The sequence below is a fragment of the Mastomys coucha genome, unplaced genomic scaffold, assembly GCF_008632895.1.
Source record: "Mastomys coucha isolate ucsf_1 unplaced genomic scaffold, UCSF_Mcou_1 pScaffold19, whole genome shotgun sequence".
Lineage (NCBI taxonomy): Eukaryota > Metazoa > Chordata > Mammalia > Rodentia > Muridae > Mastomys > Mastomys coucha.
The window spans coordinates 19,629,720-19,652,616 of NW_022196901.1; the positions used below are offsets into that span (position 1 = coordinate 19,629,720).

The 22,897-nt window shown below is 47.1% G+C and overlaps 1 protein-coding gene across 5 annotated transcripts in view; it reads right to left on the reverse strand.

Moving 5' to 3' along the window:
• Nucleotides 1–22,897, reverse strand: part of Prkag2 (protein kinase AMP-activated non-catalytic subunit gamma 2) — a 254,264-nt gene that overhangs the window by 37,167 nt on the left and 194,200 nt on the right. For all 5 annotated transcript variants that reach the window (XM_031380198.1, XM_031380197.1, XM_031380200.1 and 2 more), the window contains one exon: nucleotides 10,373–10,442. In XM_031380198.1, the coding sequence (XP_031236058.1) occupies nucleotides 10,373–10,442 (70 nt within the window). The remainder of the gene's footprint in view (nucleotides 1–10,372; nucleotides 10,443–22,897) is intronic.

The window sequence follows — 22,897 nt, forward strand, 5'->3', positions numbered from 1 at the left end:
ACCTTCGCTGTGACCTTCTGTAGAAGGGAAGCTACTCTTCTTTCTGTCCCTTTTCTCTTTCCCTCTCCTTCTCCTCTCTCCCCTCCCAACCCCCTACCCTCCCTCCCCCCTTTCCTTTCCTCTTTTCTTATCTCCACAATTGACACAGAATTCTGAGACCCAGTATATGGAGTCCCCTGCCCACTGAGCACGATGCCCACAGGACCTCACTGCTGGATCCTCTAGTCAGTTCAGTCCTGACTCTCTCCTCCACCTGGGGTGACATGGGATCCACGGGTGTAGGGCTCAGATCCCAGGTCTGCCCACATCCTTTCGATCCCAGGGGCAAATTCGCCCTGAACCCTGTGGCTGACTGACTGGCTATAAATGAAGGTTCCTGTGACTCTCTCCTTGGGATCCCGCAATTTTCTTGAAGGTGTATGAAGAAATGGTGCATCAAGACATGCATGGGGATGTTCTAAGGAGGGTGCGGGCAGATGCTCTGAGCTTTTGTGGACGCCATGTACTCAGCTACCTAGAAACTCTATGGTCTCTGTCTTTTATGGTTTTAATGAAGGCCTATTTAGTATGCTATGCATGACTAACATAACATAAAATACAGGCCATTGCTGATCATCCTTAGGGCATTTTTTCCGGCCCAGAGGCTAGGTATGGTGCTCTGACTCTGCCCTACCATTCCCAGTCACTTGCCTCATCCTGGAATGACCAAGAGACAGCTGAATAGCAATCAATATTAGCATACAAAAAAAAAAAAAAAAAAAAACAACTTGGAAGACTGAGGATTTTAGATGCTATACATGCCGGGACACCAGTGACACCACCACTGTATATGACCACATCATCCGAGCTTAAGCCTGAGCTATTGTCATTATTATATTATTATCTTCTTCTTTGCTTGTGCGTCTTTGAGACACAGTCTCTTCTCACCCAGGCAGCCTGAGACTTACTGTCCTGCTCAGACTGGATATGAACATGGGACTCCTACTGCCTTCATCCTTGAGTTCTGGGATTGCAGGCATATGCTGCCACATCTGGTTCTTTATTTGAGGATGATAACATCATCCTTCTGAAGGGTAGTCTGAGTAAAGAAAGTAAACACAACTGTGCTCACCACAGCTGGCAAAGGGGCATTAGCCACAGACATCCAGCAGGCATGGGCTTTAAGGGCTTTGTACCCTGCTTTAGGGCAGTCGTTATAGCTACTGCTTATGGAAACGATTATGAAAGCCCTGACACTTCACGGACCGATGTCTGTGGTCATGTTACTCAACACACGTATATTCACAGGAGCTAGGTGCTGTTATGGCTAAGCTACCCGAGAGAAAAAAACAAAGCTTTAAGAACTTTGCTTAAAGTCTTAGAACTACTAAACAGGAGGAGAAGGACCCCAATCTGGGTCTGACTCATTCTTTCAGTGACTACAGCACTAATTATAGAAGCATTTTAAAAAGGGTGGGTCATCTGTTCAGACTTCAAAGCTAGGGTCATCAAGAAGACCAAAGGCCACACAGCCAGCCGAGACACCCGAGCGTGTGTGTGTGTGTGTGTGTGTGTGTGTGTGTGTGTGTGTATGTGTGCATCTTGAGGGGGTCACAATGGGTGGGAGAACATCCTACAACAGTAATCACCGTGGCAGCAGGACCTCCTCCACCTCCTCTTCTTTCCTTTCTCCTTTCTGAGACAGGGTTGGCTGAGTAACTCAGGCTGACTGACCTGGACTCAGGACCTGGACTCACTACGTCTCGGAGAGGGACCTGAACTTCCCAACTCCCCTGCCTCCAACTCTGAGCTGGAGTTACAGACATGCTCCACTTTGCCTGTTTCATTCAGCACTGGGGATCAGACCCAGGGTCTCCTGCAGACTATGCTTTGTCATCAGCCTCAAATATCCCATTTCAGCAAGTTCTTGGTAGCAACTTACTTATAAATGGCCAAAGTATCAATCTGAAGCTAAACAAACGGGATGACTTGGCACAAAGTGATGTGACATTAAGTTCAGATCTACGGGAGCTAGCTCAAGTGGGAGAGAAGAGAGTAGCTCCCCAGACAGACCGATGAGCAACTACAACTCTGCCCAAAGGACCCCCAAATTAGCTCCCTCCCCATGGCTTTCTCCTTCACTGTGAGAGACAGGTCACTCTTCTCTTTCCTTAGCAGAAGGCACCTCATTCCCACAAAGAAAAGATCTGGAAGACCCTCCTTCACACAGACTCTACCAGCAGGCTGCATATCCTACCTGCTGGATCACCTATGTATGTATGACTTGTCCATCACCGGACACAGCATGCTTGGACTGCATAGATGGGTGGAGATGCATCCTCATCGCAGAGACACTTGGTACCTTCCACTCTCCTCCACTTCTCTACTTCATTCACCATTACCAAAGTCAGCTCTCCCTCACCCACACAGTGCTTTCAACACAAATAGCTCATTTTTTTTTTTTTCATAAGAATCAACCAGCTGAAGTACTCCAGGCTATGAGTGAGTGTGAAGGCAAAACTCCAAATCCATGTAGCAGATATTTATAGAAGCCTTTTGGAGCCTGAGATTTTAATAACAAAGAAATGTATGTGGTCCCATTAGGGCATTGAGATACTCAGTTAAGTCCTGTCTGGCTCAGGCTTGCAAGCCTGTTCTTTTTACTTTCTTCCTCTATGCAATGGAAATGATGAGGCTACCTGCCTCTTATGGTCATTTTAAAGATTAGGTTAAGTGCTTAGCAAGAGGAGAGCGAAGAAGAACCATCCAAAGAGAGAGGGGCTAGGGTGGGGGAAGGAGAGAGAGGGGCTGGGGTGGGGGAAGGAGAGAGAGAGGGGCTGGGGGGGGAGAGAGAATGAATAGCCCTTGAGAAGACAGAGGCCTGGTGGAGCTGGTGTGTGTGCTCAGGTGTGTGCTCGAGGTGGTAAAGAACCTTAAAGAGGGCTGGAGGGATGCTGCAAGAAGGAAGAGGGAAGGAAGGGAAGGAGGCAGGAGCGAACCCCGAGAACAGGTGAGGGTGCTCATGGAAAGCTTCTAGGCAGAACTGAAGGAGGTGGAGCAAGCTGCAGAGAGGGGATGCAGAGGGCTGGGGCTGGCAGGAACAGAGGCAGTGCGTAGAAAGCAATCCTGAGAGGTGGCTGAGGCAGCTGGGGCAACATCATCAAACCAAAAGCTGGCAGAGCGAGAAAAGGGGGTGCGGGGAGAGGAAGGAAGAGGAAACGGGCTGGCTAGGGCTTGGGTTTGTCAATTTGAGACAAGTTGATTCATGAGGGAAGAGGGAACCTTCAACTGAGAGAATGCCTCCATCAAGTTGGCTTATAGGCAAGACTGTGAAACATTTTCTTGATTAATGATTGATGTGGGAGGACCCAGTGCACTATGGGTGATACCAATTTTGGGCAGGTGATCTTGGGTTGCATAAAAATGCAGGCTGAGCAAGCCACGAGGAACAAGGCCATTCCTCTATGGCCTCTGCCTTCAGATTCCTTCCCTGACTTCACTCGGTGATGGCATGCCACCTGGGATTTGTAAGATAAAATACTCCCTTTCCTCCACAGGCTGCTTTAGTTCCCCAGACAAGCTGATCTCTGCAGCTTGCTCTGTCTCCTTCAAAAGCTTTCCATGACCAACCTCGCCTATTCTTGGGGTCCCTTCTGCTTCTTTCCATCCCTTCCTTCTAGGGCCGAAAGAGAGGTGGGGAGGTGGGGAGGGAGACAAGAGATCAGGAAGGCAAGAAGACTATGGGGATCATGGTGGTCTTGATAGCTAGGCACCTGTGAAGGGCAGGGGCCTGACTGGAGAGGTGTACCGGGCATCCTTGGACACTAAAGTTTCGTGGTAAGGAAACCAGATGCTGGGCAGTATGAATACGGGTCAGAGCCAGGAGTGAGCACTCTCTCAGGTGAAGACCAGTGTGAAGGAAAGGAGGTGTCAGATGGAGCCACAGGGACATCTGGTCTCTTCTATTCAGCGAGGACGGGTGACTGCATGGAGCTGTGAGTCACACCATGTTATACTGGCTGCAAAGGGAAGAGAGTGAATCACAGAGGGTATCAACAGCCAGCTATGTCGTAAAGACTAAGGATGAGCTTTGAGAAGAGGGCACAGGGCAACTCTGTGGACTTCAGGTTACGATGGGGATGAGGGCTGACTGCCGTCCACTGGATTTGGGGAAGATAAGTTTCTGCTAACCCTGGCAAGTTTGGATGCATGGCAGAATTGGGGTAAAGAATAAAGAGGAGGCGACCATGGTCATCTTCTGAAAGGAAGATGACCTCACACTGGCCTCCAACACAGGTTTGACTCTAGGTGAGTACCACACGTCTCCAGAATGTGGCATGCCATTTTAGAGAGGGCATTTCTCCTCTGCCCTTCTTACTGTCCTCTTCTATGACACAAGGTGGGGGTGGCAATGCTATGTGCCTTCGGGTTATCAGAGACTCAGCAGAGGGCCACAGTGTATGCTAGTGATCCTCAAAACATCTAGACGACATTAAGAAAATGCTTCCAATATTTCTGGTGGTGGTGCTGCTGCTGCTGGGCATTCCTGTTTATACCAGACAGGTGAATATAAACAGGTGAAATTCCTGTTTATACCAGACAGGTGAAGTTGGAAGCCACAAAGGTCAAACCACAGGCCCAGGACTCTGGTGAGTGGGATGGAGTTCTGTTTGGATAGTGATGCGGTCTGGACCACCAGACCTATAAAGTAGTAAGACAGTCTTCTGCGGAGGAGCTAGTGTCCCTAGCAAAGCGATGGGAGGTGCTACCTTGGTTCCTGATGGCTTTCTGGTTGGTTCCATGCACTTGCAAAGCCCGATCATAAGTCCCACTTTTTGCTATCCAAACACTCTATGCACTTTCCTGTTTGTTTAAACCAGTCAGGGATTTTTTTTTTTTTCCTTTTAGGTAACACAACCTTTTCCTGCCTGTCTTAGCCTGCTTTTTGCTACTTGGACAAAACGCCATGCTCTGAGCCAGATATAGATATTTACTTGGCTCATGATTTTGGTGGTGGAAAAACCTAAGTACCATGGTGTTTATGTGTGCTGAGTGTCCTACTGGCTGTGTCTGGGGGCGGCTGGTACAAGAGGGAGTGGTTCTGTGGACAGAGGGGAAGCCAGAGACCAGGGAGGCTGGCTTGATCCTTTCCAGGTATCCTAGGAAGAACCAATTTATAACTCAGAGACCAACATTAAGGTCGTGCCGATCTCTTAAAGATCCATCTCCTTTCCATGTTACATGGGGACAGACTCCCTCCAAAGCACTGTCTACAGGACAACCCCTGTACCTTCTTAAGCCTAGGACACCAGTAGGGTATGTTTGAACCTGACTTTGGATGTACTAAAACATATGGCAATATGTTAAATACGGGAAAGCTAGGCAGGAAAACTTCTACTACAGATATTTCATAGAATCTTAATTATTCTTGTGGTCAAGAATCAATCTATCCCTTGCCTGTAAACTTAGCCACAGCAGGTGAGCGCTGAGAGAGCACACCTTCTGAACCTGTCACTTTGACATGTCTACCACCAGAGGTCAGCACCCCCCACGTCACAGGCAACAAACCTGCAGGCTGACTGCAGAGCCTCACTCTTAAAAGCTGTGCGAGCCTAGTGAGAAGGAAAGGCTCCAATGGCCTTTCAATGCGGCAGCCGGAGCCACTTACATTTCCCCTGAATTTCCTATCCTCATGAAAATTTAATACCACATGGAAACTGTGTGCCTGTTCATGTATGGTGACCCCACGGAGGGCCAGACTGCCGCAATGTCCGAGATGTGCCATCTCCACAGAGAGCCCATCTGCGCTCCCTTCAGGCAATCACCTCCCACGAGGGAAGAACAGTGGGTTATTAGTGGGCACAAGTTTTTGTTTGTTCTCTCCCTCTTTTTTTTTTTTTTTTTTGTACACTGGTTATTGGATGCTCTGGAGTCTGACTTCCAAGCAGGAATGGAAAGCAAGCAAGCGGTCACCAAGTGCCAGGCCTGTGTTTGGCAGGCACAACCCACAATGGTAACACTACTAAAACAAAGCCTCAGGAGCTCTGTGGGTTCCTGACAGGCAGCCAAGTCTTCACACGAGCCGGCCTCAGCTCTGAGATGTTTGGCTGGAAAATGAGGCTTACTTTCCCATAGAGTGGTCTCTGTGTGTGTGTGTGTGTGTGTGTGTGTGTGTGTGTGTGTGTGCATTCATGTATTATTTAATGTTTGGGTGCATGTGCAGGTAAGAGCCAGAGGTGGCTATTGGAAGTCTTTTCCCATTGCTCTCCACCTTAGTTTTTGAGATAGGCTCTCACACTGAACCTGGACCTTGACAATTCGTCTAGTTTGGTTGACCAGCAAGCTCCAGAGTTCTGCCTGTTTATACTTTCCCAGTGTGCAGGGATTACAAACCTGTATTACCATGCCCAGCTTTTTTATATGTGGGTGCTGGGGATTGAGTTTAGACCCTCATATTTGCTGTTCAGTTTTTTTGTTGTTGTTGTTTTTGTTTTTGTTTTGTCTACCTGACACCAGCTGGAGTTACCTGACAAGAGGTGAACCTAAATTGAGAAAATACCTCTATCATACTGGCCTTTAGGCAAGTCTGTGGGGTATTTTCTCAGTTAGTGATAGATGTGGGAGGGCCTCCCACGGTGGGTGGTGCCTTCTCTGGGCATCTGTATCCTTGTTTCTTGGGTGATACAAGAAAGCAGGCTAAGTACGTCATGGGGAACAAGCCAGGAAGTGGCATCATTCCATGGCCTCTGCCTCAGGTCCTGCATCCAGGCTCCATGGCCTCTGCCTCAGCTCCGGCATCCAGGTTCCTGCCCTGACTTTCCTTCATGATGAACTACAAGCTGTAGGGTAACAAATCCTTTCTTCCCTAAGTTGCTTCTGGCCATGGGGCTTGTTACAGTGGCAGGAAGCAAACCACAACATCACACTGAAGCAGCAAACGTGACCCACTGAGCTTTCGCCCTAGCCCTGTCCTTGTTTCTGACCACCCTGGACTCAATTAGCCGGGCTTCTCACAGCAAGACTTCAAGTGAGTGAGGTCTGGAACCTGCCTGGTGAAGAACCCAGAGGGCGGGACGGAACCCAGGGTGCTGGCGTTGGGACGGATGATAAAGGACATCAGCGAGGGCAGGTGGAGAACACCACTGTCACAAGTCACTTTAAACCTGAACCTCTACAAGTCCCTAGACTGTGGGGACAACAGTCTGGAAGCCAGGAATGGGCCTAAAGCCTATGAGAGTATCCAAGCTGATGAATAGTGGCGGGTTCTGGCAGGCTGAATTGTGAGGCATACAACTGCAGGGGGATGATCTTTATAGCAGTGGAGGCAATGTCCAGGTTCAGACCTGGCCAAGAAATAAATGCAAGGCAATTAGGATAGATAAACACAAACACAAAAATGACTTGACAGGCCCCAGGGTTTAAGAATTAGAAAAGCAAACCTATAAAGCAATGGCTCTGGAGGCGGTCTAGTCTCACAGCTTTGCATGCATTAGACCACTGAATTCTCCTGGCATATAAAGCAAGTACAGACATTTAAGGTGGCCACTGGGATCCTCGAGGTAGACGCCAGCAGAGCAGAACAGGCGGACAAGGGAAAAGCACACAGATGGACAGTTTCAGAGAGAAGATGAGATTTGGTGCACCTTGCAGCTGTGGTAAGATGGGCAGGAGACAGAAAGGGTGACAGACGACAGACATGCCGAGCACCAAGCGGAGCAGGGCTTGCTGCGCTGAGTCTAGGAGCCCAAAGCTGGCCTGTTTCATAAATCAGTTTTCCTGGATCCCAGCCCTACTGTGTTTGGCCTTGGGCTGCTGTTTTGCAAAAGGGGGAGGGGAGGGAGCGGGCAAACTGGGTGGCTAATGCAAAGCCTGAGACAACAGAGCCCCTTTGCTGCATCTGAAGACCCACTCTTTAAAGGGAAGCCTGTGAAACAACAGAGAGAAGGCACACCAGGGCTGGGCAACAGGGAGCACTGGGGGCTCAGAGAGGCACTGAGAAGACCCAAGCCTGCTGGCTGATGCTGACCCAAGCCTCCTAGCTGAGGCTTTGCTCGCCCCGACCTGCTGTGCTGGCCTCCCTCACCTGTTCTTCCCTCCAGCTTGACTAATACCTTTGAACCTTCTGATGACAGCAACAGAGTTGAAATTTATTAGAAAATAGAAAAATAGCTTTGGCACAACACTACCAGTTATCATGGTAAGTCCCTGTATAAAGAACGTATCGTCTCTAGGTCACGCTTCCAGATGTGTAACTGAAGATACTAACTGGTTAACAAGGAAGGTGAGGGGTGAACGGGGCACATTCAGTCTGGACCTACTCTGTGGATGGCTAGCACCGGCTCCTGGGAAACTTAAAGGTGTGATGTCTCACTGTTGCAACTTCTTTCTCCCCTTCAAACAAGCAGCTTTTCTGAATTTCAGATGAACACACAATTTGAAGTTCCAGGGAAACAAAGCGCTGTTCTGGACCATTCCACTAACACCACTCTCTCTTCCAGCTCAGCCTCCCAGTAATTGTTTAATATTCTGCCTTCTTAAAAATCTAGAAACATTTGACAGGGTTATTTGTGAGGTTCAGCTTAAAAGTAGTGACGTTAATACAGATAAAAATAGTTGGGTGAAAGGGGGGGGGCGCTCCTTTTTAAATTTTTATTTTTGACATGCTTGCTTTCACACTGTCCATTCACGACACAGGCAACCCAGAGGTGAAAGGGTGGGTATACAGTGAACTTTGAGAAATGCACATAATATAAATCTCAAGGCAAGAGAAAAGCCACGAAATCTATACTAAGCGGAATCTCCACGTTAAGACTCACCAATAAAAGGCTTTTAAAGTCCGTGGATTTTGGCTAATGGCACTTAATGAAAGTAACATTTACAAAGCCCAAAGCCCCAACTATGGGTCCTCGCTGAACACCACAGTGCAGATGATCTCACTGAACCCTCAAAGCATTAAGATATTAGCTCTACTATAGACAAGAGGAAACTAAGGCACAGAGAACTCACACCACTTGTCTGGGGCCTGACAGCCAAGTAAGAGATGGATATGAATGTGAGTCTTGGTTCACCCACATAAAGCTGCACTCTGGGGAGGCCTCTCTTCAGTCTCTACAGGTTTAGGCATCCCATAACACAAGCGGGGCAGCCAGTAGCCACTACCTGCTGTGCAATACAGGAACACCAAGGGATCAGGAGGTGCATCCAGATGAACACACAGGCTTATCTTTTGATAGGACAAACCACAAACGAAGCTCAGGAAAATTCTGAAATGCACCATTTGTTAATAATGAAGACATTTCTATAGACGTATTATCTTTAGGCCAACATATCTGAAGTGCTACAGGGAAGCTACAACAGGCCTGATGCTATCAGGGTAGCACTCCCCAGCTGGTTGAGCATGCTTATTTAAGTAATTGCCTGAACATCAATGAACAGGGGTATTAAAGTAAAGTTGGCACAAGGGACGGCATCCACACAGCGAATTCTTTGTTCCAGGCCCTTCATTTTGTCAGTACTCTTGGAAAAAGGAGCAGCCCCTAAATAAATCATGGAAGTACACGAGACTGCATAAGGCCTTTTATAGTCTCCAAATGGTCACGCATCTTATATAAAGTTCGTTTACGACTTCCCCGTTTAAATGTTAGCAGCCTCAAAATAAGATCCAGGCTATTTACCTGTAGGAAGACATTATTTAAAAATAGGGCAGAAGAAGAATAACCAGGCGACAGGAGAGGAGACAGGATGGTTAAGTGTGAGGGGGTCGCTTGGTTTCAAACCAGTTAGTTCAATGAGCCACTTCGGGTTTGCGGATTTAACTTTACCCATTTGAGGGGGAGGAGGGGAGGGAGACACACCCTACTGGAGGTATTTCCACAAATACAGATAAGGGAACCGGTTTGTTATTTGAAGGCATGGGCTGTACATATGATTCCGGGGTGTACTCGGGGTGCGCGGTGACATGCACAATTAGGGCTGCATGACACCTGGCTCTCGCTCGAGTTCGGGTGCGGAGGACAAAAGGGCCGTCCCTTGGAGCGCGCGGGCGGCCGCTCCCGGGATCGAGACTGCGTCCCCCAGAACCCGGCTGCGTCCCTTGGAGCAGAGCCGCCTTCCCTGGAGCCAGACTGCTTCCCTGAGAACCGGGCTGCATCCCCGGAGCGAGGCTGTGTCCCCGGGATCCATCCGGGCTCCATCCCCGGAACCAGGCTGCAACCCCAACAACAGGGCTGCATCCCCAGGAACCCGGCTGCTTCCCCGTGGCCGGGTGCTTCCCTCAGAGCGGGACTGCGTCCCCAGGAACCCGGCTGCATCCCGGGAGCCCGGTGATTCCCCGGAGTGGGCTGCAGTCCCGGTGCCCGCCGCCGGCAGCGCGGGGCGCGGGTCGCGCACTCACCTTCCTCCTGGAACTCCAGCTTCTCCAGCATGCCGGCTTCCGCGGGTCCCGGGGCCGCCGCCAGCGCCGCCTGAGGGGGAGGAGGAGGAGGACACGGATCAGCATGGGCCGCGGCGCTCCGGCTTCTCTCGCACAGCGGGGGAGGGGCCTGCGGTGGCGGGGGGCGCGCGCGGCGGCGGGAGCGCGCGGCAGGCCAGGGTGGAGCGCGTCCGCGCCCAGGCCGGGCAGCCGCAGGTGGGTCGCGATGGCACGCTCTGCTCCCCCCTGCGCCTTTGGTACGGCCCGCGAGCCGGCGTGGGAAGGGGGAGCGGCGGCCCCGAGCGCTTCGCCGGCCGCGCGCGCCGGCGGACACGCGCGTCCTCGCGCAGGTGTGGGTCCGTGGGCACCCGCCGCACCCTCGGCGGCCGCGCGCCTGCCTCTCGGGGTCCCGCGCCGGCGGCGTACCGCTCCCTTAAAAGGAGAGGCCGCCTTCGGGGCCGCGCTTCGCCCGCGCCTTCGCGCGCTCTCCAGTCTCTTCCCCCCCTCCTCCCCGCCGCGGCGGATCTCTTAACTGGCTTCCTCTGCTCGCACATCGCCGCAGCTTGATGCCAAAAGTTCACACAATTTAAATCTGGCCCCGGGCACGCCCGTCACCCTGGACTCGGGTATCTGAGACTTCCCTATCGCCAACTCCGGCTGGCAGGCAGCGAGGCTGGCAGCCGTCTGCTGCCGGGAAAGGCCCGAGGCTGCCGACGGCCAGCACCTGCCGGGCCGCGGACCTGGCAGGGAACTTGTCAATTTTACAAGCCCAGAACCAAGGAAGTAGAGACCTCTTTAGTAGCCTTTGATGGGTCAATTCCTAAATCTAAAGTGTCCCCTCTCAAAAACAACAACAAATTTTGTTACGATATTTTGTGATAAAAAAATATGCAGTTTGTCACGCTTTGTAGTGGGGAAAAAAAAAAACCTGAACACTTCTAAGTTTAGGAGCACAGTTTCAGAGCTCTGTCTCATCCAACCAAGAGCCAGGAATAAAAGGCAAATTGGAAAAGAGGGTTTGAGGTTGGGGGAAGAATGTGGGTGGGGAATGAAGGAGGAGTTGGAGGAGGAGAGGGAGAAATAAGATCAAAGTACATTGTATGCTGGGGGTGGAGAGGTGGTTCAGTGGTAGGTGCACTTGCTCCACCCACATGGCAGCACACAACGGTCTGGAACTCCAGTTCCAAGGATCTGGTACCTTTTCTGGCTTTCAGAGGCACTGCATGCAGTACACATATACATACAGGCAAACACCCATACACATAAAATAAAATAAAAAAGTCTTTAAAAAACATTGTATGCATGTATGAAGTTCTCAAAGAAGAATAAATTAAAAATATTAAAACATATTACTTGGGAAGAAAGAGATGAAGCCTTCCGAATTGTAGGCTATTCATTTATAAAGTCCCAAAGACTCTGGACACAAACCAAACTTGTACAATCAAGAAGGTCAGTGAGATCATAGGATCCACACACTGCATCTGGTATAATAAAAACAAATGTGTTGAAGCCGGTATCAAAATGCTGTCTACAATCTCTGTAAAAAAAAAAATGTATATATATATATATATATATATATATATACATATATATATATATATAATTAACACAGGAAGCCACATATAGAGTTTATATCTAAAAGCTGCACAGTGCCTGAGGTGGAAGCAGAGGTAATCAAGGGTGAGGGGTGCCCCACATTCAGGGGCTGGAAGATCTAGCATAATGTCAGTCACCAAGGTCATCGCTGGGTTTCTTTCAATTCCTGTCAAAATCCCAGGAACTCTGTTTTGTAGACAGAGATAAGCTGATTTTAAAACTCACACAGGAAGGCACAAGCTTTGGACTACCTAGACTGAAGTGGGAGGGGTCACAATTCATAACATTAAAGCCTGCAGTGAGGACTGGAGAGAGAGCTCAGTGGCTGAGGCCCACCACTTTCCTGAAGAGGGCTACAGTTAAGTCTCCAGCACCCACATCCATGGCTTACATCTATCTGCAACACCAGGTTCAGGGGCCTTCTGGGCACTTGCATTCATGTGCTCAGATCCACAGAGAGACACATAAAGCTCACAAATTAAAAACAAAACAAAACAATAAAAGCTGGACGTGGTGGCATATGCCTTTAATCCCAGCACTAGGGAGGCAGGGACAGGCCGATCTCTGTGAGTTCAAGGACAGCCTGGTTTATAGAGCTAGTTCTCAGACAGCCAGGGTTACCCCAACCCTGTTTCAACACCGACTCCCCCCCCAAGAAGACAAGACAACCCTGTCTCAAAAACCCAATCAACCAAAGCAAATATATATATATATATATATATATATATATATATATATATATATATTTAAAAAGCTTACAGTTATAAAACAACAGTGTAGTTGTAGTAATCAGGACTATGTGATATTAGCAGAGAAGCAGATCCAATCGCTAACAGCACACCAAAAATGTACCCAATCAAATATGTGAACTGAAGCTTTGATAACTGCATGAAGGTGCACTCCTAACTACCAGTGGGTACTGGTTATCAACCATCAGGACAAGCAAAAGAGGACAACCTAAACTATCCCAATGTTATCTGAAAATTAGCTTAAATTAGGTCATGGTCTTAAAATGTGAACCTTTTAGGAAAACAACTGAGAAAATCTTTGGGCCCTAGGATTAAGCAAAGAGGCTCAGATGGAAAACATTCTCCATAAAAGGGAAACATTGATAAATTAAACCTACAAAGTGGGAGAAAATATTTGCATACTACATAGTCAACAAATGATTAGTGTCTTTAATATAAAAGGTGGCTGGAAACTCAGAGAAAAGCTGGTCGGGACACATAAAGAATGAAGAGACAATTCACCAGGAGTGGGTGGGACAGAACTTACAATAAGCACACAGAAGAGGGTCATGTAAATCCAATACATGAGCTGTCAACACACACCCATTAGAATGAAGTAAACACTGAAGGAGCGTCCAGTGCTGGTGAGGATCCTGTGCAGAGTGAGCCCGTCTGCACTGCTGGGGAGGATAAAACACAGAGAGGGCTAGAGACACGGCTCGACTGTTAAGAATGCTTGCTGCTCTTCTCCAGAAGGCCCGAGTTCTCAAATCAGGAAGCTCACAGTTGCCTGTAACTCCAGCTCCAGGGGATCTGACACTTCTGGCCTCCAAGGGCACCTGCACACATGTGCAAGGACCACAGAAAGACCTGCACATACGTGCACATAATTAAAAATAAATTTGAAAAATAAAATCCAGTATGAAAGAGTGCTCAGAAAACCACCTTGCCGGTTTCCTCTGAAGCTATTTATGTACAGTTACACATCAGGTGTTTTCCTGAGTATTTATCTCAGGGCAACAATGGACACACAGAAAGCTATCCAAGGATGTTCACAGCAGCTGCCTTTCTAAGAGCCTTAACTGGGAATTAGAGATGTCATTCGGTGGCTGACTGGTTAAAACATAGCAAACCATCTATGCACGGCACATCATGCTAAAACTTGAAAAGGTCCACCAATTATTTGTACAAAAACTGGGAAAAACTGGGCATGGTAGTGAACATCTTTGATCTCAGATATTCAGGAGGCTAAGGTAGATGGATCTCTATGAGTTCAAGACCAGCCTGGTCTACATAGTGAGTCCCATGCCAGCCTGAGTTACACGGTGAGAAATTTGGACGAGTCTCCTAAGAACTATGCTGAGTGAAATTAAAGCCATTTCTAAGGGTCATACATTCTTTCATATTTCTAAGATGACACAATTATAGAAACCCGGGGACAAATTAGTGTATGCCAGGGTTCAGGGACAGGGTGGACAAAAGTGGCTGTGACTTTTATGAAAGGTCACCTTGAAGGACCTTGATGGCTCTGAATCTTGCCTGTGCCAGAATCCACATACTGCTTAAGATAGCGCACTACCTGCCCTCCATGAGCCAAGCCAATTTTGTGGAAGAAATGATAACTGGCATTAATAAATGTATTTACTGGAAAAAAAAATCTCACCCTGTAGTGCAATGGTTTTCAGTGTATTAAGGGTCAGGCAACCAAGTTTACAATATCTTCACCATTCCCAAGGGAAATTGCACATCTACTATGTTATTTCCTGCTGGCTGCTCACTTCCATTGTGGGGCTAATCCACTTTTATCTCTATTGGTTCCTACCCAGATGTCATACACATGGTTGTCTGTTGTTGATGCTTTCTGAAGCTGTCTTTCTCTGTTATTGTTGAAGCGTCTCCCACTGTGCAGATATCACACCTAGACCATCCCTCAGCTGATGAACATTTCATTTAGGTGGTCCCCACCTTTTGGCTGTTACAAACATTCATGCTCATACGTCTGTGTAGACACTAATTTTCATTTTGGGAGGTTAAATACCCAGAAATAGAGTTGCTGGGTCATATTCTATTGGCTACTTCATGTTTGACATTCGAGGAACAGCCGAACTGGGTTACGCCAGGGCTGTGGCACTTGCCAGCAGTACACGAGGATCCAGCTTCCATTAAAGACATGTGACTCCAGTGTATCTTGCAACTGTACCTAAACCCTCTGTTATCTCAAAAGATCAAGGTTGGTGATAAATGCATAAGTGTTGACTAGTCTCACACTTCAGAGTTTGCCTTCTTGTTCTTGTGGTGATGTTGGTAATGTTTTTTAAAAAATCTCTTATTTTTTTTTAAAGTTTATTTTTTATTTTATGACTTTTGCCTTAAAGTGTGTATGTGCACTATGAGTGTATGAGTGCGTCTAGTGCCTGTGTCCGCAGGGGCCAGAAGAGGATTTAAGGAAGGCTGCCAGCAACCGTGTGTGTTGGGAACTGAACCAGGGTCCTCTGAAAGAACAGAACACCCTTTTATCTGCTGAGCCACTTCCGGTCCCCACTTCCTGGGTCCTTCCTGGTCATTACTGTCACCTTGCATCCTGTTGAGTTGATCTTGGAAGACAAACATGGGCAGGAAACAGAGGTAGGGCTGTGTCTCCTTCAAAGTGATCCTCAATAAGAGACCAGAAACTGCGATTACCCAGCTCTCGCTCCCACTGCTCCCTCAACACTGCATGTACAGCCTGAAATGTAAGTATTTCTACGTAATAAGCTGGTGAAATCAAATTTATGATCATGGATTTTTACTTGGCAAGAAAACTCATTTCTCAGAAAGGTAGCTATGGAGCAGAAGGAAAAGACATGAAATATTGTTCTATCACACTGCCCTTTTCAAGAAGTCAAGGGCCCTCAAAGCTCTTAGACTCATGCAGGAATACCTACAGGGCCCAACGAGGGCCAGTTCGCAGGCAGCAATGATTTAAAGGTGGTCCTCAGCTGCCCTTCTACGGCAATGTTTTCTTAAAGTCTCAGGAGACTTTTGCCAGACTTAATTTTAGCTGCTCTGGGCAGGGAGGGAAAGCCGGGACAGGAAAGAGGGGAAGGAAGGGCTCAGAGTCATCCCCATTGGAAAGAGGGGTGCTCAGAGTCACCCTCATTGGAAAGAGGGGTGTGAGCTCATCCACCACAGTCGGTCAGGACCTGGGTTTGGAACTAGAAAAACCAGACAAACCATGCACTTCAAAATGTCCTGACAGTCAGTCTGAAGCCAATTCCCCTAGAGGAACTGCATGGCTCTTCTGGTGACAGAGAGGCACAGTGTTCCCCTTGCTTCCGTGTGACCACAGGGGACCCTTCTACCTGTATGCCTTTCCCTCTTCAGCCAGTCTGAGGCTCCAGGGTTCTAGCGTGGTGAGAGGAATAATTTGATCTGCATTAGATTTTACTGAAGGGATGCCTGTAAAAAAAAAAAAAAAAAAAAAAATGGAGCCATGACAAACATGGTGTCCTGGCTGGTGAAAAGTGCTGAATTATTAAGAGCTGTTACATAACTGTGCCTGGGGAATGAGAAATATAGTATTCTGAATAACTCGGAAGGCAAAGTTTCACCCGGATGCATAATCATAAAACAACTGCCAAAAGAGTACCCACATGTGCCAAGGTTCTGTGAGGTTGCTCTGCCTGAAAAACAAAACCTCGAACAGCTACTTACTGCAGGAAATAAGTTGACCGTAAATACAGGAAAGGGAGGTCCTCAATAGTTTAGTGCACTGACCCGAAGTCGCTGCTCATCTCCGACTGTCTCTGCATGACTCTGGCTGCCAGAGCATCTGCCCTGGGGTCCACATGGCACTTGCTTCTCTCTCCCTCATGCCTTCTCTAAACAGCTGCCTCACACTTCTGTGTACAATTTGCTAGCATGGAGCTAGCCTGGGTTACACCTGTTCCTGAAGCTGTGAAGGCTGCTGAACACAAAATCCCAATCTCACTTCAAACTGTATGAGATTTGTTGTTCTTGTCGTCAGAGAGGGGATCAATACGTAGCCCTAACTGGCCTGGACTTGACATGTAGACCTTGAACTCATACAGACCTACCTGCCTCTGCCTCCTGAGCACCGGAATTAAAGGTGTTGTTGTGCCACCAAGTGTGGCTTTTGCTTTTGTTGTTGTTGTTTTGTTTTGTAACTCGGTTGCTGGTAGACGATGGTATCCGACTCATTGGCAAGGCGGGAGATTCCTGCTTGTTCCTGGGGTAGGGCCATGTGCTTAGGCAGGGTGATTTGCTCTTCTTCCCCATTACTGAGATGGGCCCCACTTGCTCCTTTAAGACCTGTTTTTACCAGAAGCCTCTTCAATTCTTCCCTCCTACCTTCCTGTGGCCATCTAAATGAGAATGGCCCCTAGAGGCCATTTGTTTGAATGTTGGTTCCCAGTTAGTGGAACTGTTTGAAAAGGATTAAGAGATGTGGCCTGTGCCTTTTGGAGCAGGGACAGCAGAGGGGTAAGATGTAGCTGCTAGAGTTTCCCCGGTATCATGGCGGATCCGCAAGGATTCGCCACCGGAGGAATCAGATTTTAATAAGGCTTACAAGATTAGGTTTTATTTGTTGCACCCAGAGATTGAGTTACCATTGTGTTTGAACTAAGTCTGTGTTGCGTTTTCCTTCATAAGGTGGCTCCTTTGGGTTTGGTCCCCTGCTGTGGGGAATGCAGGCTGCTCTGAGTCAGAGAGCTCTAGAGTGGAAGTTGCCTAATTCTTGGGGCAGAGATCGATTGAACTGTGAATTTATAAAATTGGGATTATTTGCTTTAAGCATAGATTTATATACAGATTTTGTCTGAATCACGTGGGGAATTTTGCCTGTGGTTTGGAACTAGGATAGGGAAAATTAGTCACTGACTTCCAGTAGAAAGGGCAGTGAACAGGTATTAATAAAATAAATATCTGTGGTTCCAGGCAGAGAGCCGAACAGATAGATGGTGTAACAAGATGGCTGCTCTAGGCAGAGAGCAGAACCATAAGATGGTATAAGATTGCTTTGCTTGCCTTGCAGAGTACTCATATCCTGTCTAACGTGGGCTCCACGGGAATACTGGGTTTTATATCCTCTCTGGGCATCATAGGAAAGGCCTAAGTATAGACATATACAGTATTTTAGTTTACTTCATTTGTTTTGGATTGTTTTAATTTGAACTAGGATGGGGAGTATTAGTCACTGACTCCAGAGTAGAGTGCAGTAATAGCCACTGCCTGCTTTGAACAGGTATTACTTATCCATGTCTGTGGCTCCAGGTAGAGAGTTCAACAGACAGATATTATACAGGTATTAATAAAATGTCTGTGACTCTGGGCAGAGAGCGAGACGAAAAGATGGTATAGATTGTTTAACCAGCCACAAGAAGCTCACACTCTGCCAACATGGGCTCCACAGGAATCTTGAGTGTCTTTCCCTGCTTGGCAAGATAGGAAAGGCCTAGTATAGGCACATACAGTATCTTAGTTTCCTTCATTTGTTTTAGATTGTTTTAAATTTCAAAATGGGTGTGATGTTGTTTCGTTTCGTGGTTATATAATTCCTCTGGGAGAGAGGTCAAAATAAAGGTTTTTCTGGTTACTGGCTCAAGGATATACTGATTTGGGAAAAAGGTTTTGTCTTTGTATTTTTGGAAAAGGTGATTAAGGTATTTAATTTACACCTTCCAGAGTTATATGGACCAGATTTGATAGAGGAGCTAGATTCCAGAGAATCAAACAAAAAGGTTATCTTTTTTTAAAATATTTATTTTATATGTATGAGTACACTGTAGTTGTACAGATGGCCGTGAGCCATCATATGTGTGGCTGCTGGGAATTGGACTCAGGACCTCTGCCAGCCCTGCTTGCTCCAGCCCACTCGCTCTGGCCCAATTCACTGTAGCTGTCTTCAGACACATCAGAAGAGGGCATCCGATCTCATTACAGGTAGTTGTGAGCCATCATGTGGTTGCTGGGATCGGAACTCAGGACCTTCAGAAGAGCAGCCAGTGATCTTACCCGCTGAGCCATCTTGCCAGCTCCAAAAAGGTTATCTTGATGATATTAAAATTTTGCTTTGAGATTTATATATTACAGAATATACAGCCTTGGTGAGTCTCATCATCAGACATGCTGAATTGACCTGCTTGAACTCCTGGTGTCTTAGACTTTCAGCCGGATCCAGTCAGAACACAGGCATCAGAGACTAAATCAATCATTGGTATGGCCTTCTTAAGGCCAACCAACTCCCCATTCTCCCTACCCTCCCTGATCCCCTCTTCAAAAGATCTCAATGCCCGTATTCAGCTTGAAGAAGTTATGAAGGGTCGTTGCCCCAGTTCCCTGGGCTTTGGGGCTGGAGGTAGTTATTATAGGTTGTCTTTCTAGAAAATGTAGAAATGGTCATAACTGAAACAGGGAGGAATAGCTAGAATTGATTGCATAGCCATAATCTCATTTTATAGAAATCTTTTTAACTGTTACTAAGCTGAAGTCATAATTTCTTATTTTGGTACAGAACTTATTTTGATGCAAAATCAAGGTTTTCATTGGTACAAATTTCTTCTTTTGATACAAAAATTTTAAAAGTATGGGGCTTGGACCCACTCCTTTTGTAACTGTTATTAAAAATTGATCTGAGATGTTTAAGCCTGTGAGTTAAGGGCCAAATAGCAAATTCATGGCTCTGGGTTTATTGTTAGGGTGCTTTCAGAGATTTTTAACTAGAAATAGCTGAGAGTAGTTAACAGAGAACAGTCCAGATTACTTTATATAGGTAGTTGGTTTTCAAAAACGTCAGAAATCTACAGAATGTGACATTTAATGTTATTTATTCACTTGATGTTGAGACAAATCTGCTCCTAACAGCTTCCCATTCATGGATTCAAAGAAGCAGCTGAGCATCTTACCTCCAGGTGAGGCTGTACATTGTGCCTAGGCTGCCACTGGGCAGAAAATTACCAATCTCTCCTGTAGACCTGTACTGTGCTTGAAAGGACACAATTTACAGGTTAGGACAGCTGAGTTCTGCCAAGACAGAATAGGCTAGTCCTTAATATTCCTGTATCTCTAAGGTCTGTCAGATGATCCTGAGCCAGAAGGCTGAAGACAGACTCCATCTTCCTGACTTACTGGGGCTGTATAGGTAGGCAGCTGTCTCAGCAATTTGTCTCAGTTCTGGAAGTAGTATTAGGCTTCCTATATATTTTCAGTTAATGTTGGTCAATCTCAGATTTCTGATGGGGTTGAAAGACCACTTTAGTCTCATAGCCAACCCAGGCTATTTACTTTGAGAGGAATAGATTTGAGAGGGTGGTTTTCAGATGACATACTATCTAAAGCCAGGACATGAGTCAGGTGTAGAAAAAGTCTTTTAATTTAGGATAGATGACAATGTTCTATCTTAATGACAAAATTGATGGACTGGGTGTTAGGTCTATCTTATACTTTATAAATTACAAAATGTAATGTTTGTGCTCTATATTGACAGAAAGGTTTTTTTTATTAGAACAGAAAAGGGGAAGTGTTGAGGATGGGCCTGGTGCTGTTCTTGTGAACCAATCCCTTAATGAATAAAGGAGCCAATCACTGGGTGAGTAGGCAGGACTTCCGGGTTGGATGGAGGAAGAGAGGAAGCAGGAGAGAGTTAGGTCCTCTTTGGAATGGGACAGCATAAGGGTAAGATGTAGCTGCTAGAATTTCCCTGCTGTTATAGTGGATCCTCAAGGATTTGCCACCAGAGGAATCAGATTTGTTTGTTTGTTTGTTTTGTTTTTTCAAGACAGGGTCTCTGTGTAGCCCTGGCTGTCCTGGAACTCACTCTGTAGACCAGGCTGTCCTCAAACTCAGAAATCTGCCTGCCTCTGCCTCCCAAGTGCTGGGATTAAAGGTATGCGCCACCACTGTCCGACGAGGAATCAGATTTTAATAAGGCTTACAAGATTAGGTTTTAGTTGTTGCTCCCAGAGATTGAATTATCATTGTTTCTGGCCTGTTGGAGCCTGTGTGACTTTGTTGGAGGAAGTATGGCACCGGGGGTGTTCTTATGCCCAGTGGTGCCCACCCCTCTCTCCCTGTTTCCTACAGATCAGGATGTAAAGCCCTCAGCTTTAGCAGCATGCCTGTCTGCTTCCTACCATGATGACCATAGACTACCCTCCAAATCTGCCAGGAAGCCCCTAACTAGACACACTCATATAATAGTTACCTAGGTCATGGTGTCTTTTCACAGCCACAGAACAGTAACTAAGACAGTTCATCTGATGGGTTGCTTCTTTTTGATAATTTCTTTATTTACCTATAATTGAATGCCTTCATTTCCAATGCAGTATTTAAGAATTCTGTATGAAGAGGGCATGGCTCTTCCATTAAAAGCAATTTACTGCTTGTCTTAGTGTTTTATGGTTGTGAAGAGACACCATGATTAAGGCAACTCTTATAAAGGTAAACATTTAACTGGGGCCGGCTTATAGTTTCAGAGGTTCGGTCCATTGTCATCAATTCAGGAAGCATGGCAGCATGCAGGCAGACATGGTGCTGGAGAAGGAGCTGAGAGTTCTACATCCAGAACTGCAGGCAGCAGGAAGCAAACTGGCTCGAGCTTCTGGAACTTCAAAGCCTTGGTGACACATCTCCTCCAACAAGGCCACACCTACTCTGACAAGGCCACACTCACTCTAACAAGGCCACACCCACTCTGACAAGGCCACACCCACTCTGACAAGGCCACACCCACTCTGACAAGGCCACACCCACTCTGACAAGGCCACACCTCCTAGTAGTGCCACTCCCTATGGACCAGTATTCAAGCACAGGAGTCTGTAGGGGCCATTCCTATTCAAACCAGCAAACTAATGAAGGACCCGAGTTTGATTCTCAGTATCCACATCAGATGGCACACAGCAGCTGTTAACTCCAGCTCCTGAGGATCTGACACGTTTGGCCTCTATAGGCACAAGCACTCAGATATATATTACCCACACATAGACAGGTAATGAAAAATAATAAAAATAGGATTAGAGAATAATTCTATAGAGGCAGGCAAATCTCTGTGAATTTGAAGACAGCCAGGACTACATAGAAAGACCTTGAAGGGAGAGAGAGAGAGAGAGAGAGAGAGAGAGAGAGAGAGAGAATGAATTCTATATAAATTACTGTAATTACATATAGTTTCTCAAATTTGAGATATATAAAACCTAAAACTTTGCCCCTTTATTGTGCATGTGTGTATGTGTGTGTGTGTGTGTGTGTGTGTGTGTGTGTGTGTGTGTGGTTTGCTTGTTTGTTTGTTTTGAGAGAGGATTTCTCTGTGTGGCCCTGGTTGAACCTAAACTCACTCTGTAGACTAGGCTGGCCTCTAACGCGAAGAGATCTATCCATGTGCCTCTGCTCCCCAGTGCTAAGATTAAAGGTGAGGCCCACCACTGCCTGGATCTCCACCTTAGTTTTTGATAGAGGATCTTTCATTGAACCCAGAGCTTAATTTGGGCAGACTAGCTGTCCAGTAAGCTCCAGGGACCCTCCTGTCTGTTTCCTCACCACGAGGATTACAGCCATGTACCACTATACCCACCTTTTTATGGGAATGCTGGGGATTGAACTCGGGTTCTCATGAATGTGTAGCAAACACCACTTTACCAACTCGGCCATCTCCCCAGCCCCCTAGGTTAACAAAGTCCATTTAGAGCTGGACACCACGGTGTGCACTGCAGTCTCCTCATGCCCAGGAGTCTGAGGCCAGACTGAGCAGTACAGAGCTACAAAACAAAAGACGCACTTACATTCAGGGTTCAACCATCTGTCAGACACCTATTGCTGAATGTTTTCTCCATTCTGAAGGCTACCTTCTCATAGTTCCCTAACCATGAGAGAGGAACCATTTTCAGCTCAGATGAGATTTGAGTGAACTTCTGTGGTGAGCAATGTTGATTGTCAACTGGGCTGAGAAGCACCCAGCTAGTGACTTGGCTATGCCACCAACTCTGTGACAGCCAGCTAAGGGGGCAGACCTGGCCTCAGTTTGGGCAGTGTCATCCCACAGACAGGGCCAGACAAAATAAAATGGGCAAAGAAAAACTGCCAGTGAGCTCAGGCACACTGCTCCCCGTCCTGCTATGATATGCTCTCACCCCCCTCCCGCTGTGATATGCTCTCACCCCCTCCCGCTATGATATGCTCTCACCCCCCT